Source organism: Bos taurus, chromosome 11 (genome assembly GCF_002263795.3).
Source record: "Bos taurus isolate L1 Dominette 01449 registration number 42190680 breed Hereford chromosome 11, ARS-UCD2.0, whole genome shotgun sequence".
In the NCBI taxonomy this organism is placed as follows: Eukaryota; Metazoa; Chordata; class Mammalia; order Artiodactyla; family Bovidae; genus Bos; species Bos taurus.
In genome coordinates, this window is record NC_037338.1 from 99292639 (window position 1) to 99311357 (window position 18719).

Here is an 18719-nt window from a genome sequence, read left to right on the forward strand (position 1 = left end):
TTGATGCAGAGTTTTGTGTATTGTCTTTACCCCCCCACCCCCCCGCCCCATTACCTTAGGTGGTGAGCAAGCTTCTGTATGATTTAAAAATATTTTTATGACCTATATTCTATCTGATGTGCTAAAAATGTCCAAAACCAGTCCCTGTTTCTGAGTATCTTACTTATTCCCCGGCCTCTATCATAAGGAATACGGTAGGGAATCCTTGGATTCCTGATTTGTTTTCCCAGTTCATTCGTGTAAATGAGGAGGTAAGAACTTTTTTTTTTTTTAGGGCTCTTCATTGCGGAGTGGGAGGGAACCTCCGTGGAGACCGAGGGGGCCGGAACGGGGCGGAGCCGGTTCCGAGACGGCCAATCATGAGCCGTGGTGGTGATGCCACGCCCCCTCCCCTCTGCTCCGCGTCCTAAAGGGGCAAAGAAAGGGCGTCCGGTCGTCCAGTTAGGTGGGCACAGACCCCCAACTGTTGGACTATACAGTACCTCGGAGCGTTCGTGAGTGGAAGGGACCCACGTTCCGCCGCCTCACGCCTCCGCTCCGCTCCATCCCCGTGGTGGGCCCCCGCAGGCCTGTGCGGCTCCTTTAAGAGCCTCCGGGTCGGACGCCCGAGGTCGCGGCGTCCCTTCAGCGCCGCGGGCCGGCCCTCCTTCCGCGCTCGGCCACCATCCGCGGCCATGCAGTTGCTTCGGGCCGGCTTGACTCTGGCCCTGGGCGCAGGGCTGGGTGCAGCTGCCGAGAGCTGGTGGCGACAGCGAGCGGACGCGCGGGCGACGCCGGGGCTGCTGAGCCGGCTGCCGGTGCTGCCAGTGGCGGCGGCGGCGGGGCTTCCCGCGGTGCCAGGGGCTCCCGCGGGTGGCGGCCCGGGCGAGTTAGCCAAGTATGGGCTGCCCGGGGTGGCGCAACTCAAGAGCCGCGCGTCGTACGTGCTGTGTTACGACCCGCGCACCCGCGGCGCGCTCTGGGTGGTCGAGCAGCTGCGGCCCGAGGGGCTCCGCGGCGACGGCAACCGCAGCTCCTGCGACTTCCACGAGGACGACTCGGTGCATGCGTACCACCGCGCCACCAACGCCGATTACCGCGGCAGCGGCTTCGACCGCGGCCACCTCGCTGCCGCGGCCAACCACCGCTGGAGCCAGAAGGCAATGGACGACACCTTCTACCTGAGCAACGTCGCGCCCCAGGTAACGCCTGCGCCGCCCCCCCGCCACCACCCCCCACCCCGGCGGCGGAAATCGATGCCAACGCTCGCCTCTAAGCCTCGATTTTCCCCTTTGCAGAATGGGAGAGTTGCCGAGTTGTGCGCCCTCTAGGTCAGGCGCCTGGCCACAAGCACCGCGCGCCGCCGGCGGGAGGGATGGAGCGGTGGGGCACTGAGCACCCAGGGCTCTCTGATCTTAATCCGAGGGCCCTGGGTGCCTCCCTGAAATCAGGATGAAACTGTTACTCACCTGCCTCTTGCAGTAGCGCCGAGGAACTGAAGATAACTGTCTACATACATGAAAGTACAGGGCACGCTTCCTGGCTCTTGGCAAGCATTTAGTAAAGAAGAGCTATAATGAGGAAAGTCTCAGCAAGACAAAGTGACCGACCCAGGGTCACACCGTGGGAGGAGACCTAGGCAGTCTGTCTAGGGGACCCTGAGCTTTTTTTACTCCATCGCCCTACCCTGCCTGCCTTCCGGGAGTAAAAGGATAGATAGGTGCCCGCAGTGGCCGTTAGGAGCAGTCACTGTGCACCCTGAACTAGCCGTCCTTCCTCTAGCCCTGTTCCCACCAGGGCCTGACACCCGCCTGGAGATGGATGGTGGGGCTCTGAGTGAGACTTGTGAGGTCCCAGCTTCTGAGCTGACTGGTGCTCACCCAGGAGCAGAGACCCCCACCCATTTGACTGGACACTGTGCTGAGGACCTGAGAGCTCAGGTGGTGGAGTCAGATTTCTGACTTTCCCTGCTGGGCTCTGCAGTTCAGACTTTGGGAGAAGGAAGGGAGAGATGGTTGAAAGAGCTGGTCTTCCCATGAGCTCCTGGGGCAGGAACAAGCCTGTTTCTCTCTGGGAGATTTGACCTTTCATACGGCTCTTTGGGGCTGAGAAACAGCTTGGAGACCTGGGATGCTAGTTCTCCCAATCTGGGTTGGGGGCAGCTAGCACCGCTGTGAGCTGTCTGCGCCAAGTGACTCTCTTTCCACGAACCTTCCTTTCCTCTGCATGCTTTTCCCCACCCCTACCCCCCTGCTGGAACCTTCTGGCTCTGTGCTAGTGCCTGCCCCTAGGCCTGGGGCAGCCCTCTGACTACAAGTGTCCCAGCTAGTCTCACAGAAGCCCCTCTCTCCTGCCAGGTGCCACACCTCAACCAAAATGCCTGGAACAACCTGGAAAAGTACAGCCGCAGTCTGACCCGCACCTACCAAAATGTCTATGTCTGCACCGGGCCACTCTTCCTGCCCAGGTAAGGCTAGAGCTGGGGTGGCCTGGGGACAGTGGCACCTCCCGGTCACCCCACCCAGGCTCCCCCCAGGCTCTGTGTCAAGACCGCTAGGTCCCCATTCATCTGGTTTCTGGGCAAGTCTGTCCATTCCTTACCTTGAGCCCCCGATTCTACTCTACAGAGAACCTTGGGGTACCCACATCTCTGCCTGTGTGTACCAAGCCCTGAATCTGCCCTTGTTCCTCTCCTATATCATCGCTTGTCACAGCCACCTAACTCATGTTCTGCCCAGATAGCAACCCTTGCATGGGGTTCTCACCTTCCGTCTCCTCTGCTGGGGGCATCCCTTCCTGAAGCCAGCTTTGAACTCTGTCTTCCTGACGCTGAGCCTTCACTCTTGTCCCTGTGCAGCTTGCCTGGCCTCCCAGATGGAAGGACTGAGCTCCCTGGGCTTGCTGGATGATTTTTCTGCTGAGGACTGGGATGAGTGAGGCAAGGGACTGTGGCCAAGCAGCTGGCTCTGCTGGGGTCGGAACCCAGGCCCTGTCACCTAGTCTCTGGGCTTGATTTTGTTTAGTCGCTCAGTTGTGTCTGACTCTTGTGATCTCATGGACAGAGGAGCCTGGTGGGCTACTGAAGCCTGCCAGACTCCTCTGTCCATGGGATTTCCCGAGCAAGAATACTGGAAAATTGCCATTCCCTTCTTTAGAGGATCTTCCTGACCAAGGGATCAAACCCACATTGTCTTGCATTGGTAGGCGAGTTCTTTACCACTGAGTCACCAGCAAAGCCTCAGTCTCTGGGTGCCCTGGGCAAACAACCTCAACATCCTCTCCTGTAAAATGGGGATAATACCTGTTATCTACCAGATGGTTGTTTAAGGGACAGTGGGATGGTGGATGTCACCCTAGTAAGGACTCAGCACAGGCTTGCGGAGGCACTGATACACTTTAATTGGGCTGCTGAAATGGAGTGGACTCCTCGGAAACTTAGCCAGAGTCACCTGTCCAGTGTTCTGGGCACCTGCTCTGCCCCAGGCCATGTGCTGGTGCTGGGCATTCTGCTGTCACATCCTCCACCTCCACAGGGAGAGACAGACATTAGTCAAGTGCCCACAAGGAGGATGTGAATGAAGGCCCGATTCTTTCTGCAGTGTTTATTGCCACCACCCACTCTCCTTGAACACAGTGTCGGACATGAGGAAACAGGGGAGGAATGAGTCTCTACCCTGCCGGAGCTCCCAGTCTCCTGGGTGAGCCAAGCAAGGCAGAGAAGCCTCATGCGGAGAGGGTGGTCCTGCAGGTGACACAAACTGGAGGTCCAATCAGGGAAGGCTTCCTGGAGGTGGTGGCCTTGGGTCTGAACAAGCCCCTGGGAGTCCTGAAAGGCCATGTGCCTGGGTCTGCTTACAGGACGGAGGCTGATGGGAAGTCCTACGTGAAGTACCAAGTCATTGGCAAGAACCACGTGGCGGTGCCCACCCACTTCTTCAAGGTGCTGATCCTGGAGGCGGCAGGTGGGCAGATAGAACTCCGCTCCTATGTGATGCCCAATGCGCCGGTGGATGAGGCAATCCCGCTGGAGCACTTCCTGGTGCCCATTGAGAGCATTGAGCGGGCCTCCGGGCTGCTCTTTGTGCCAAACATCCTGGCACGGGCGGGCAGCCTGAAGGCCATCACTGCTGGCAGCAAGTAAGGGCAGCCCCAGCTGGACTGTGGGCTTGAGGGGCTGAGTGAACTGAAAAGTCCTTATTTTTGGAAGCAAGTCTCGAGTATGTTTGTCCAGGTAACCCGTGGGAACCTCTGGCTTCACTGCTGCTTTTCTGCCATCCTGGGCCCCACAGAACCTTCAGCTGGGCCGGGCACCTGCCTGGGTAAGGCCAGGCTGCAGGGCAGCCAGGGAAATGAGGATGGCCTCCTGGAAGACAAGCAGAGCAACAGGCTGTGGCCCCATCGCCCAGCACCCCGGCCCTTGGCATATGCTGCCATCAGCAGGGTCTGGCGGGTGTGGGGAGGCACTCCCCAGGACCCTGGCCCATGGGGTATGCTGCCATCAGCAGGGTCCGGTGCAGGAGGGTGGGGAGGTACCGCCCAGGACCCCGGCCCATGGGGTATGCTGCCATCAGCAGGGTCCAGGGCAGGCGGGTGGGGAGGGGGGAGACAGGTTCAGCTTCGCCTACTGTCACTGGCCACCTGCAGGCCCTGCCAGGAAAGGGCCTCACCTCTCTGCTCCTCAGTCTCCTCGTCTATAAAATGGGGCTGATCATAATACCCACCTCCCAGGGTCAGCCGGGGAGGGGGAGGTGATGGGCAGGAGGGCCCTCGGAAGTGTGGGAGCAAGGGTTCCTGCCTGAGACTGGAAGTGCACAGTACCCGGCCCTGGCCGGGCTCCTGGGGTCAGGGAGACTGAGGCTGTCCACGTGTTTGGTCACCACTGTAGGCACCCCAGCAGGTGCCTACAGGCACAGCGTTCCATGCTGCCCAGGTGGAAGGCTCTGAGAGAAGGTTGCATCCTGTCCCCCTGGAGACAGGTGCCGGCGAGGAGGGCTGCCTTGCCCACCACGGTCAGACGCAGGGAGTGGGACACGGAGCATACAGCTAAGGAAACAGGCCCAGAGCAGGGGTGGTGGGTGTCCTGGGTCAGCCAGCCTGGGAGCAGCTGGACGGGCACCAAAACCAGCATTCCTGGCTTCCAGCTCACTCTTAGCTCATCCCTGCTGTAGTTCTGCTGTAGGGAGAGGCTGAGGGGGTGAGGGGACTGCCCCAGAAGGCTGGCTCAGGGCAGCCCCGGACGGGATGAGGGACAGGGAGAGAGCTGCAACCCCCTTGGCCAGAGGGAGGGGCTCTGGGCCCTGCTGGTGGTGAAGAGGCAGGGCCGGGAGGTCAGGGAGGTGGGTGGCTCACCTCTGTGCGGATGGTGCGGCTGCCCTGGTTGGGGCAGGTGTTGACGTACAGGTCGAAGAGAACGCTGGGCTCAGCCACCTCCAGGTTGGGGTCGGCATCCACTCCAGCTTCCAGCCCCTGGAGGCCCCCAAACACCACGAGAGCGTGCCTGCTGCCCACAGGAGGGGATCACTGGCTGCCCATCACGGCCCTCTGAATGCCACCCACAGGGCTCTCAGCGCCCCCCAGCCCGTTCTGCTGTGTCCCCGCCAGTCCGGTCCCCTGCTCCGTGCCCTGCCCCCTGGCTGGACCCACCTGAAGTTGGGAAGCTGGGCAGAGGCCACATCTGAGCCTCGCTCTGATGTCCCGATGGTCAGATCATAGCCGTCCTGGAAGGGGGCCTCAGCAAACACAGCACCTGCCGGGGAGGCCAGCTCACTGGGGACCCTGTTCCCCCCAAGCCACTGTCACTTGGGTGCGTGTGTGTGTGGGGGGGTGGTGGTGGCAACCAGGGAGCCACAGCCTGCATTCCTGCTGGAAAGTCAGGGATGGAGCGGGCAGAGACTGTGCCTGAGCTAGCTTGGAGAACAGCAGAGGCTGGGGAGGAAGGAACTCCAAAAATAAATGGCATACCTTTGACTCCTCTGGCCCTTTTGCCCCCATTCCCAGCCCCACGGCAGACATCATTAAAGATGCTTTGCCTCAGGAGTCCTTAAAAGCATCCCAGGCAGTGCACTCGAGGCCCAGAGAGGCAAAGGCACTTGCCCAAGGACACACAGCATGTTAGCAGGATTAGTATCCCAGTCTGACTTCTGGGTCAAGCAGGGCTCTCTGAGGTCCCCCAGACAGAGAGAAGACAGATGTTCATAGGAGGAGGCTCTGTGCTTACTGAGGCAAGAGGCCAGGCGGACTGTGTAGCCCCAGTAGAGACCAGCTTTGGTCCGAGGGTCCTGCGACGACACGACCTTCCCCCGGTAGGTCTTACTTTCTGGAGAGGAAGCAGACATGCTGTAAAGATGGGGTGAGGGGACAAGGAAGTGGCAGGAAGTGGCCCTGAGCCCGCAGGCTGGCTGGGCTGGGGACGCTCTAGGATACCTGGGAGCTGGTTCTGGTTGAGCCGCACTGTCACCCGAAGTCCAGGCTCCAAGTTCTTGTCAATCTTCACCTCCTGGGAGAAAGCCAGAAAAAACCTGCTGCTCCACCCCCACCCCCAGTGCAGGACAGCAGGGGTCACTCCTCTCCCAGACACGGGGGCATCTCAGGGGTCCAGGTCACCCTTTGTGCCCTACTCCCCAGAGCCTGGGGCCAGACCTGCTCACAAAAGACCACTCTTGCAAAATGACTACCCCATGATATGGGTGAAAAGGATCAGTCCAGGCCTGGCACAAAGCAGGAAGTATTTCTGGGATAAAATCCCAGTTTCCTACATTTTGGGGTGCTTATGTGGTCACTTAACTCCTCTGAGCCTTGGTTTCCTCATCTGTCAATAGAAGACTTTCCATAAACAGCAGCTAGTGTCACACTGCACGGGGCTGGCATGAAGTGAATGCTGACCACGTGCGAGCTGGATGAAGGACCCCTGATGTCTGTGTTGTGTCCCAATTTATGTATTTATTTTGGCCTCGATGCACAGCTTGCGGGATTCTGGGATCTTAGTTCCCTGACCAGGGACTGAACCAGTGCCCTTGGCAGTGAAAGCTCAGTCCTAACACGGGACCACCAGGGAAGTCCCTTGTCCCAATTTTGAATTTAGAATGGCTTTCTCCTTGGAGGGTTTCACATGTGTTTCTCCGTTCATCTGAGTCTGGGTATCCTGGTCTGCTTTCGGCCGGTTCTCTCAGGTCTGTTCTTTTTGAGGGGAGGGGATCCCCATACATTTAAATGTTTCTGCCTCTGACTCTAGGAGACATGAGATTTAATAGATGGGAAATGAATGCTCCAATCCAGAGCTTGGCATCACACTGGAACAGCCCCAGAGAGACTCTGAACTTGATTTTGCAGGGTTTTGTTTTGGTTTGTTTTTAGCACAAAGGCTCGCTTCTGTTGATATGCTTTTCAAAAAAAAAAAACAAACCAGTAAATTTTGCTCCTGGCTCTATCTGTTGAGCCCTATTTTAGGCACTTCTCTGGCTCAAATCTACATCAGTGGGGGCCTGGCAGGCAGAGAGGCCCGGGGCCAGGGATCCCCTTACGTGCCCTCCAAACCCAGGGAGTGTCTGGGAAGCATGTCTCAATACCCACTCCAGTTCCTACCTTCTTCATGCCACAGTTGACAAAGGAGCCCTGGCCAGGCCGGGTGGGCCGGTCCACCACAACACCCTCTCGGAACTCAGATTCCTCATCTTGACGCATGTGGTGAGGGCTGTCCAAGGGGTTCAGGAGCCCTGCGGTTGTAGAGGGGCCAGGAAGAATCTGGGAGGTGCAGAGGCGCACGGGGGTGGCGGGGGGTGGGGCAGGTGGGTGGGTGATGAGGTTGGGAACGCTGGTCCAGGATCCAGCTCAGTGTGCCATGAGGCACAGGTCTTGCTCTCCCAACTGGACCATGAGTTCTCAGGGCCTGGAGGAGGATCCATGCGAAATGGGGGTCAGGTCCCCTCCCCCAGCCTTACCTGCAAACTGCAGATCCTGATGCTTGGGGAAGAAGGCCTTTCTTAGGTACCTAGGAAAGAACGCAGAGCTCAGGAAGTTCCCAGGGAGGCCATGTCCCGCGCAACCTGCACCGTGACCGCCCCTCCGCTCCGGTCTGGGGGGTGTGTCCTTACTGTGGACATTCCAGGTATTGCAGTATCCGGGCCAGCTGCACGCACGCCTGCCCCTTCTTGCCAACTCCCCTGAATTCCCCCTCCACGGTCCTAGGAGAGAAAGACAGGGGTCCAGCCCACCGGGTTCTCTTAGAGAGCTCTCCCACCCCAAGTATGACCTCAGCAGTGCCCCTGCTTTGCAACTCGACCCACCAGGGTGACAGTGGGGGCATTCAGACAGGATTCTCGGCCAGGCAAGAAGGCGGGGAAAGAAGTGCAGCCCAGCCAATCCTGGCAGCCCTTCCCTTCTCCCTGCACCTGCCGGGACCCTGCTGGAGGCCCCTCACTTGGCATCTTGGCCTTCTTCATCGAACACCACGATCTCATCCACACAGAAGATGGCGCAGGCTCTGGCGATCTGGCCGGCCAGGTAGGTGCGAAGCTCCGGTGACTGGGCATTGTCCAGGATAGAGCCTGGCAGAGCCACGCTCAGGGTGTAGTGCCGCCCTGGGGAGGACAAGGGTGTTCATGGTCAGCTGGAGCAGCCAGGGCCATCTCTCCCCTCCCTTCCTCTAATCCTAGGGCCTAGAGTTAGAAAGTTTTCTTACTGGGAGGATTTTTGAAATAAGTAGCATAGATCTCAATCTCCCCAGGAAGAAAATGAACTTGGGGGTCTCCAGAGCTCCCATAAACAGGATGTACCACTAGCTATGACAGGGAGTGGTTAGAGGCATTGACCTATATTCACATCCTCTGCCCCCTACTGCCTCAGTTCTCCAGGCATCAAAATCGGATAATAATGAGAGTATTTATTCTTACTGGACATCCCCAGTGGTCCAGTGGTTAAAATTCTGTGCTGCTAATGCAAGGGGCATGGGTTCAATCCCTGGTTGGGGAATTAAGATCCTACATGTTGCAGAGCAGCCTCCCCAAAATTAAAAAATAATAATAATAATTCTTAGTGCCTTTTATGGGTATAAACTTAACCAATAACCCTAGGAAGTAGGTACTACCATGATCCCCACAGACAGTCAGGGAACCTTTAGCCTAAAGAAGTCAAATCATGACCCAAGGTCACAAAAAAGGCAGAACAGCTGACTTCAGAGAAAGTACCACACTTGTGCTCCCAGAACCGTCCAAAGGGAGCCACATGAGATAAAGGGCTTTCCTGGTGTCTGAGAAAGCAGACGTGCTCAGCTTCTGTCCCTGCTGTCACCACCACCACTAACAACCACTGGGCTTACAGAGTAAAATAAGGCCCCTAATACTCCCGACTAAAAACACCCGTGAAATCGGCGGGGGCCAAAGGACTGGAAAAGGCCAGTTTTCATTCCAATCCCAAAGAAAGGCAATGCCAAACAGCTCAAACTCCCACACAATTGCACTCATCTCACACACTAGCAAAGTAATGGTTAAAATTCTCCAAGCCAGGCTTCAGCAATACGTGAACGTGAACTTCCAGATGTTCAGGATGGTTTTAGAAAAGGCAGACGAACCAGAGAGAATTTGCCAACATCCGCTAGATCATCGAAAAAGCAAGAGAGTTCCAGAAAAACATCTATTTCTGCTTTATTGACTATGCCAAAGCCTTTGACTGTGTGGATCACAATCAACTGTGGAAAATTCTGAAAGAGATGGGAATACCAGACTACCTGACCTGCCTCTTGAGAAACCTGTATGCAGGTCAGGAAGCAACAGTTAGAACTGGACATGGAACAACAGACTGGTTCCAAATAGGAAAAGGAGTATGTCAAGGCTGTATATTGTCACCCTGCTTATTTAACTTATATGCAGAGTACATCATGAGAAACACTGGGCTGGAGGAAGCACAAGCTGGAATCAAGATTGCCCGGAGAAATATCAATAACCTCAGATATGCAGATGACACCACCCTTGAGGGAGAAAGTGAAGAAGAACTAAAGAGCCTCTTGATGAAAGTGAAAGAGGAGAGTGAAAAAGTTGGCTTAAAGCTCAACATTCAGAAAACTATCTGGTCCCATCACTTCATGGCAAATAGATGGGAAACAGTGGAAACAATGGCTGACTTTATTTTTCTGGGCTCCAAAATCACTGCACATGGTGATTGCAGCCATCAAATTAAAAGACGCTTACTCCTTTGAAGGAAAGTTATGACCAACCTAGACAGCATATTAAAAAGCAGACATATTACTTTGCCAACAAAGGTTCCTCTAGTCAAGGCTATGGTCTTTCCAGTGGTCATGTACGGATGTGAGAGTTGAACTATAAAGAAAGCTGAACGCCAAAGAATTGATTCTTTTGAACTGTGGTGTTTGAGAAGACTCTTGAGAGTCCCTTGGACTGCAAGGAGATCCAACCAGTCTATCCTAAAGGAGATTAGTCTTGGGTGTTCATTGGAAGGACTGATGCTGAAGCTGAAACTCCAATACTTTAGTCACCTGATGCGAAGAGCTGACTCATTGGAAAAGACCCTGATGCTGGGAAAGATTGAGGGCAGGAGGAGAAGGGGACGACAGAGGATGAGATGGCTGGATGGCACCACCAACTCGATGGACATGGGTTTGGGTAGACTCCAGGAGTTGGTGATGGACAGGGAGGCCTGGAGTGCTGCAGTTCATGGGGTTGCAAAGAGTCGGACACGACTGAGCAACTGAACTGAATACTCCAGAATTCTGGGGCTGACCAAGCAGGAAAGATACAATTTGTTAGGGTAGATGCAGATGTACAGAAGGACACAATGTGGGATTAGAAAAACCAGGTCCAGAAGTGCATGGATTAAGCAGCCTCACTTCTGTAAAACTGTATCTATATACTTCTTTCCCTGGATAGAAGTGGGTGTTAACAGCTGGGGGCTTCCCTCGTGGCTCAGGTGGTAAAGAATCTGCCTGTAATGCAAGAGACCCAGGTTCAAAACCTGGATCCCCTGGAGAAGGAAATGGCAACCCACTCCAGTATCCTTGTCTGGAGAATCCCATGGACAGAGGAGCCTGGTAGACTACAGGCCATGGGGTCGCAAAGAGTCAGACACAACTCAGCAACTAAATAAGACAACACACCAACAGGCAGATTGTGATTTGGGGAAATAGATCTGGATGGAAATGTGGCATAAAAATGGAGAGTGAAGTGACCTAGCAATATGGAATATACAGTTTTGTAAGAAATTAAAATTTGTGTATAGAATAGCAGTTGCAAATATTCAAACAATAAAGTCTGGCTAAAGGAGCTTAAAAAAAAGTATAATCAGCCATTACAATGATGAGGTTCTACAAGTTATGATATATGACACTTACCCTCCAGAGAACTGAAATCCACCTAAGTAGGAGGTTAGGGCTCAGCTTTTTGGGTCCCTCCCATTTTCCAAGCCTCAGTTTCTCCATCAGGACAAGATGTCTGGGCCCAGTGGCCCCTAAGGGCCCTTCCGCCCTTCTCTGCCCTGCCCAGGACCCGGCTCGCTCACCCCGATCCTCGCTCTGGGCAGCTGCCTCTTCCTCCTGTTGGCGCTTTGCCTGTTCCTCCTGCGCTCGCTGCCGCTCCAGTTTCTTTGTCATCTTGAGATCCTTCCACTTCTTTTTCTCCTCTTTTTCTGGATAAGAGGACAATTGGTGGAGGGAAGAGTGACTTGGAGGTGGGAAAGACTTGGAACAGCCCAGGAGGTGGTGTCCTCTCAGTAGGTCAGCCTGGGGACCCCAATGCTGCCTAGAGAGCAGCCAGAGAAGCCTTCCAGGGCTTCTGGCCTCCTCGTCCCCATTTTGGGTACTAGTAAGACCTAGAGGGGACAAACCTGGTGGCTTTTCCCCAAGATTCAGCTGTGCACTGATGGGCGGTGGGGAGGTAAGCACAGACACTTAGCTCTCCATTGGGCCCACCCCCGCCAGGGCCCACCTCCACCCCCTAGTCCCTGACTTACTCTGTTGCTTCCACTTCCGCCACTCTACTCTTTGGCCATGTTCACCCTGGAGAAGGAGTTGGGGGAGATACAGGAGTGAGGCTGAATGGTCACACCTGAGCTGGGGCGGGGGAGGTGTTCCCACTTGCTGCTCCCCAGCTGTCTCCTCTGTTTAAATGAGCTCTTGTTGGTTAGTGCTCAGTCGTGTCCAACTGTTTTGCGGCCCCATGGACTGCAGCCCACCAGGCTCCTCTGTTTGTGGGATTCTCCAGGCAAGAATACCTGAGTGGGTTGCCATTTCCTTCTCCAGGGGATCCTGCATTGGCAGGCAGATTCCTTACTGTCTGAGCCACTAGGGAAGCCCCTTTAAATGAGGGTAGTGAGGAAACGAGGGGCACCCCCCCCACACACACACACACAATACTGGCCAAGAGAGAGCGTCAGGAGGGCAGGGACATGTACCCCCAGTGCCTGAGACCATAGCTGGAACATAGTAAGCATTCAGTAAATTGTTAAATGAGTTCCTACTGGAGAGAAGAGGAAAGAGGTTCAGGGGGACAGGACTTGCCCACTGCCGCCCTGGTTATCAGAAGAGATACGCCATGAAAGGGCTCGGGAAGGAGCCGGGTCCCGCCTTCCGAATCCGAACCCCGGGCAGAGTTGCCACTAAGGACTTCGGCAAGGTTGCCATTGGCCATAAGGCAACGGCAACCCAATCCAGTACTCTTGCCTGGAAAATCTCATGGGCGGAGGAGCCTGGTGGTCTACAGTCCATGGGGTCGCGAAGAGTCGGACACGACTGAGCGACTTCACTTTCACTCCGGTAAGGTAATGAGTTACCAACGCTGTCCCGGCTCCGCTGCTCATCGGCACAGGGGTGACTGAGGCCACAAGCAGGCAACAAGCTCGGGGACTCCGGCCGCGGAGCAGCGACGAGCCTGGAGCTGGAGGGGCGACTCGGCCCCGCCACGGGGCCCCACGCGGCTCTATTTCTTAACCCCAGCCCGGTGCCCTGCCGCAGGGCTCGCACATCCCTCCACCTACCGGACCACAGGGCCGCTTCCTCGCAGGCTCCGCCATGTTCGCCGAACGCCGTAGGCCCCGCCCGGCCAATCAGACTCACCCCTTCCGGCAACACCTACTTCGAGCCGTCCAATCGGAGACCCAGTGGCGAGCATGGGCGTGGCCTAGGTGCTGTGAGGTTAGAGCACGTGGACAGGGGAGGGCTGGAGGTGCTGGATGGGCTGCCTAGGGGCTGATGGGGGGACGGCATCCGGTGAGCTGGACCTGGCGCTGGTGTAGGGACCGGGGGGCGGGGGGGGGGGGGGGGGGTTGATGTTTAGCTCATCTCAGGCCTGAGTGTCCCAGTGCGCAGAAACTTTGGACTACCAGAGCGCTGCCCCCCGGCTCGGGTCGAGCACGGAAGTCAAACATCAGCTTGGTTTTGTACATGGAGTCTTGGGGCCCGAAGCTGGAGTGTGATTCAGAGCTGGCAATAATTAAATCCAGTTATAGATTCGCTCATTTACTCTCTTTTAATTATTACACTTTATTAGAGAACAGTTCAGTTCAGTCGCTCAGTCGTATCCGACTCTTTGCAACCCCATGGACTGCATGCAGCACGCCAGGCCTCCCTGTCCATCACCAACTCCCGGAGTTTACTCAAACTCAGGTCCATCGAGTCGGTGATGCCATCCAGCCATCTCATCCTCTGTCGTCCCCTTCTCCTCCCGCCTTCAATCTTTCCCAGCATCAGGGTCTTTTCAAATGACTGTTCTTTGCATCAGGTGGCCAAAGAGAAGACTTGGGTTTACCAAAAATTGAACAGATAGTTCCCACAGACTTTCCCCTCAGTTTTTGTAATTAACATGTTGCCTTAAGGTGTACATTTGTTACAGTCCATGAACCAATATTGATGCTTTGTTCATAGTATAGGATAGGGTTCTCTCTTTGTGTTGTACATACTGTGGGTTTTGGTAAAATACCTAATGGCATATATCTATCACTGCCATGGAATTCTCCAGGCAAGAATACTGGAGTGGGTTGCTGTTTCCTTCTCCAGGGCATCTTCTTGACCCAGGGATCAAACCTGGGTCTCCTGCATTGCAGGCAGATTCTTTAGTGTCTGAGCCACCAAGGAAGCCCCCGTCATTACAGTATCATACAAAATTGATTCACTGCCCTAAAAATCTGTGCTCCACCTATTTTCCCCACTCCTCAAGCCCCTGATAACCACTGATCTTTTTTTCTAACTGTTCTTATAGTTTAGCCTTTTCCAGAATGTCATATAGTTGGAATCAAACAATATGCAGCCTTTTCAGACTCCCTTCTTTTATTAAGTAATACATATTTAAAGTTCTTCCCTAGCTTCTAGTGGCTCGATATCTCATTTCTTTTTACTGCTGGATACTATTCATTGGCCTGATACCTCATTTCTTTTTACTGCTGGATACTAGTCATTGTATGGATATGCCAGCATGTCTATCCATTCACCTTTCAAAGGACATTTGGTTGTTTCCAGTATTTGGCAATTATAAATAAAGCTGCTATAAATATTCATGTGCAGGTTTTTGTGTGGACCTGCCTTTTCAGCTCATTTGGATAAACAGCTGGACGTCTGATTGCTGAAATATTTCACTGGAGGCAAAAACTGTAAAAATGGGTACAAAGTTTATTATTAGAGACACAGCACAACAAGCGGGAGAACACACAGAGAAACCGTTTGCTTAGTTAAGAAAGAAGCAAGACAGGGGCACCTGGAGAGAAAGCGTGTGGGAATCTCCCCTAATGAGGAGGAACCAGAAAAAAGGTGGTTAAAAAACTTATATAGGACAGCTCTTCTGGGTCTTTGTTTACCTTTGGCCAGCAATCTGATTTATTTGTCCACACCTGACCTGCCCTAGGCAACATGTGTGCACGACTTTTTTCCAAGATGGATTTCAATGCAGAGGCTTTTGGGAGTAAAGAAGCACTACTTATTATGGCCTGGCATCCCCTGACTTTTGACCCCCTGGGAGCCTTTCTGCCCATGTGCAGTCTCTCCCTTGCCCCAAGGATGGGAAATACCTGGCCTCTTGATTCGTTACTCAAACAAGGTTTAGTTGCTCTCTGTTCCTGCCATGACTGTTATCTTAAGGTGTCCTCAGGAGAGAAAGCCTGGCTATATATCCTGTTTCAGTTGTTACTCCCATTTTGGAGAGCAAGCAGGAGACTGGTTGTAAGCATCTAACCTGGAGCCCATCTGTCTCCTGTTTCTGAAAATGCAAACAAGGGGTATACGTGTATATGTCCAGCTTGAAGTCCACTTCTTTCCTGCCCCAAGAAATGTAAACAGGAGCCTTATTGCAAATACCTAGGCTGGGACCCATCTGCCTTCTGCCTCAGTTCCATCCAAGAAATCCTTTTTTTCTGTCTTTCTTTCTTCCTGCCTGTCTGGCTTCCTTTCTTTCTTTTAAATGGGCATCTTTATTCATCTATAATGATGATTAGCTGGATCATGACTAGAGAGAGAAGTTTATGAAAAAAAAAAAAAAACACCTTAGTACTGAAAACTATTAGCATAATTTCTCCTCTGGCTCTGGAGGACCTTCTTAGCACCAGTCTATGTGTACTACGGCAAAGGGGCTCCAAGCCTGCGCCTGTGAATTGTATTGTTTCACAATCTTGACTTTGGAACAGTGATAGTAGTGCAAAATCATTGTTTGGAAAGGGACAGAGTGGAGTGTCCTATGTCACAACACCAATATGTTCCAAAGAGCAATTCTCTGAGACCAAGTGGGTGTCCTAAGCTTCGATTCAATTCTGACAAGTTGGCACAGATCTCGTAAGTTAAGGGAGCCCATAAGATTGCCTCCCACTTCAGATGCCAGTGGCAAGTGGGGTGCCCACTCACCCACAACTTCTGCCTAGCTGACTGCAAATTCCAGCATTCCCATGACCACCTCATGGGAGTGGTGGTTTTGACCCCATCCAGATTCAATAATTTGCTGAAACGATTCACAGCCCTCAGGAAAGCACTATACTTACAGTTTTATTTTAGAAGATACAACTCAGGAACAGCCCAATGTAAGAGGTACATAGACTAAGGTGGAAAAGTGGGCATGGAATTTCCATACCCTCTCTGGATGGGCTACCCTACCAGCTCATTGAGGTTTTCACCAGCCCAGAAACTCCTTGAGCCTCATTGATTCAGGGTTTTTTTCTTATCTTTAAAGAAATTTTTTTATGTGTTTATTTTTGGTTGTGCTGACTGTTTGTTGGTGCGCAGGCTTTCTCTGGCAGTGGCGAGTGGAGGCTACTCTGTAATTGTGGTACACGGGTTTCTCATTGTGGTGGCTTTTCTTTTTGCCGAGCATTATGCTCTGGGGTGCAAGGGCTTCAGGAGTTGCAGCTCCCAGGCTCTAGAGCACAGGCTCAGTAGTTGTGGTATGGGAGCTTAGCTGCTCTGTGGTACGTGGTATATTCCCAGAGTAGGGATCAAAACTGGGTCTCCTGCACTGGCAGATGGATTCTTCACCACTGAGCCACCAGGGAAGCCCTTTTCTTTAATTTTTACAAATTAAAAAAAAAAATTATTTGGCTGTGCCGGGTCTTAGTTGCCGCATGCAGGGTCTTTAGTTGAGGCCTTCAGGCTCTTAGTTGCAGCATGTGGCGTCTAGTTCCTTGATGAGGGGCTGAACCTGAGCCCTCCACTGGGAGCATGGAGTCTTAGCCACTGGACCACCAGGGAAGTCCCACTTCAGGGTTTTTATGTGGGATTTTATTACATATGCACAACTGATTAAATCATTAGTCATGTAACTGAATTCAATGGCCACTCCTTTACCCTCCCTGGGGTCTGGGGTTGGGGCTGAAAATTCTGACCTTTTGAATACATGGTTGAGGGCGTCCCTGGTGGCTCAGTGGTAAAGAATCCGTTGGCCGATGCAGGAGACACGGGTTGGATTCCTGATCTAGGAAGATCCCTCATGCCGAGGAACAACTAAGCCTGGGAGCCACACTACTGCAGCCTGCATCCCTAGAGCCTCTGCAGCAAGAGAAGTCACTGCGATGAGAAGTCCAAGCACCGAAACTGGAGTGTAGCCCTTGCTCCCCGCAACTAGAGAAAAGCCTGGGCAGCAGGAAGAACCAGCACAGCCAAAAATAAAGAAATAAGTAAATAAAATTATATTAAAAAACACACGGTTGAAGGGGTTGATTTGGAATAACAAAAGACACTACTGTCACCCAGGAAATTGAAGGGTTTTAGGAGCTCTGTGCCAGGAACCACAGACAAAGACCCGATACATTTTATTATGCTGTATGTTCCCATCACCTCCCCCAATTAAATCTATGATATGAGCAAAACCCATGAGCTTGTTACACAAATGCAACTTCAAGACAAGTCCCCAGCTGCTGCTAAGTCGCTTCAGTCGTGTCCGACTCTGTGCGTCCCCAGAGACGGCAGCCCACCAGGCTCCCCGTCCCTGGGATTCTCCAGGCAAGAACACTGGAGTGGGTTGCCATTTCCTTCTCCAATGCATGAAAGTGAAAAGTCAAAGTGAAGTCGCTCAGTCGTGTCTGACTCTTCGCGACCCCATGGACTGTAGACCACCAGGCTCCTCCGCCCATGAGATTTTCCAGGCAAGAGTACTGGATTGGGTTGCCGTTGCCTTATGGCCAATGGCAACCTTGCCGGAGTCCTTAGTGGCAACTCTGCCCGGGGTTCGGATTCGGAAGGCGGGACCCGGCTCCTTCCCGAGCCCTTTCATGGCGTATCTCTTCTGATAACCAGGGCGGCAGTGGGCAAGTCCTGTCCCCCTGAACCTCTTTCCTCTTCTCTCCAGTAGGAACTCATTTAACAATTTACTGAATGCTTACTATGTTCCAGCTATGGTCTCAGGCACTGGGGGTACATGTCCCTGCCCTCCTGACGCTCTCTCTTGGCCAGTATTGTGTGTGTGTGTGTGGGGGGGTGCCCCTCGTTTCCTCACTACCCTCATTTAAAGGGGCTTCCCTAGTGGCTCAGACAGTAAGGAATCTGCCTGCCAATGCAGGATCCCCTGGAGAAGGAAATGGCAACCCACTCAGGTATTCTTGCCTGGAGAATCCCACAAACAGAGGAGCCTGGTGGGCTGCAGTCCATGGGGCCGCAAAACAGTTGGACACGACTGAGCACTAACCAACAAGAGCTCATTTAAACAGAGGAGACAGCTGGGGAGCAGCAAGTGGGAACACCTCCCCCGCCCCAGCTCAGGTGTGACCATTCAGCCTCACTCCTGTATCTCCCCCAACTCCTTCTCCAGGGTGAACATGGCCAAAGAGTAGAGTGGCGGAAGTGGAAGCAACAGAGTAAGTCAGGGACTAGGGGGTGGAGGTGGGCCCTGGCGGGGGTGGGCCCAATGGAGAGCTAAGTGTCTGTGCTTACCTCCCCACCGCCCATCAGTGCACAGCTGAATCTTGGGGAAAAGCCACCAGGTTTGTCCCCTCTAGGTCTTACTAGTACCCAAAATGGGGACGAGGAGGCCAGAAGCCCTGGAAGGCTTCTCTGGCTGCTCTCTAGGCAGCATTGGAGTCCCCAGGCTGACCTACTGAGAGGACACCACCTCCTGGGCTGTTCCAAGTCTTTCCCACCTCCAAGTCACTCTTCCCTCCACCAATTGTCCTCTTATCCAGAAAAAGAGGAGAAAAAGAAGTGGAAGGATCTCAAGATGACAAAGAAACTGGAGCGGCAGCGAGCGCAGGAGGAACAGGCAAAGCGCCAACAGGAGGAAGAGGCAGCTGCCCAGAGCGAGGATCGGGGTGAGCGAGCCGGGTCCTGGGCAGGG

The 18719-nt window shown here is 53.7% G+C and overlaps 2 protein-coding genes and 1 long non-coding RNA gene across 4 annotated transcripts; 2 read left to right on the forward strand and 1 right to left on the reverse strand.

Moving 5' to 3' along the window:
• Positions 1–458: 458 nt before the first annotated feature.
• ENDOG (endonuclease G) lies at positions 459–4185 on the forward strand. Its single transcript, NM_175823.3, is given in 3 exon segments — positions 459–1181; positions 2337–2446; positions 3838–4185. Coding segments are annotated over 3 exon segments (900 nt in total). The 5' UTR covers positions 459–674; the 3' UTR covers positions 4121–4185.
• Positions 3567–13135, reverse strand: SPOUT1 (SPOUT domain containing methyltransferase 1). 2 transcript variants are annotated; one of them, XM_002691638.7, is made up of 12 exons: positions 12958–13135; positions 11935–11980; positions 11485–11610; positions 8396–8555; positions 8070–8159; positions 7917–7966; positions 7561–7691; positions 6403–6475; positions 6197–6295; positions 5623–5725; positions 5329–5476; positions 3567–4342 (listed from the first exon to the last, which is right to left on the reverse strand). In XM_002691638.7, the coding sequence occupies exons 1-12, from the start codon at positions 12991–12993 to the stop codon at positions 4274–4276; spliced, it is 1131 nt and encodes a 376-aa protein (XP_002691684.1). In that variant the 5' UTR covers positions 12994–13135; the 3' UTR covers positions 3567–4273. The 2 variants fall into 2 exon arrangements, with proteins under 2 accessions (XP_002691684.1, XP_005213493.1); XM_005213436.5 differs by lacking the exon at positions 12958–13135 and adding an exon at positions 12754–12931.
• A 103-nt stretch (positions 13136–13238) lies between these two features.
• Positions 13239–18603, forward strand: LOC132346505 (uncharacterized). Its single transcript, XR_009496329.1, has 2 exons — positions 13239–18243; positions 18568–18603. It is a non-coding gene; the product is annotated as an uncharacterized lncRNA (long non-coding RNA).
• The last annotated feature ends 116 nt before the right edge of the window (positions 18604–18719 follow it).

Excerpts from the sequence above, each read along its gene's own strand:
- SPOUT1 (XM_002691638.7), bottom strand. The coding sequence starts at position 12,993 with ATGGCGGAGCCTGCGAGGAAGCGGCCCTGTGGTCCG. Across the intron at positions 6,296-6,402 it reads CAACCAGAACCAGCTCCCAG|AAAGTAAGACCTACCGGGGG; the intron begins GTATCCTAGAGC and ends CTTCCTCTCCAG. Across the intron at positions 4,343-5,328 it reads GCCGCACCATCCGCACAGAG|GAGGCCATCCTCATTTCCCT; the intron begins GTGAGCCACCCA and ends CTTGTCTTCCAG.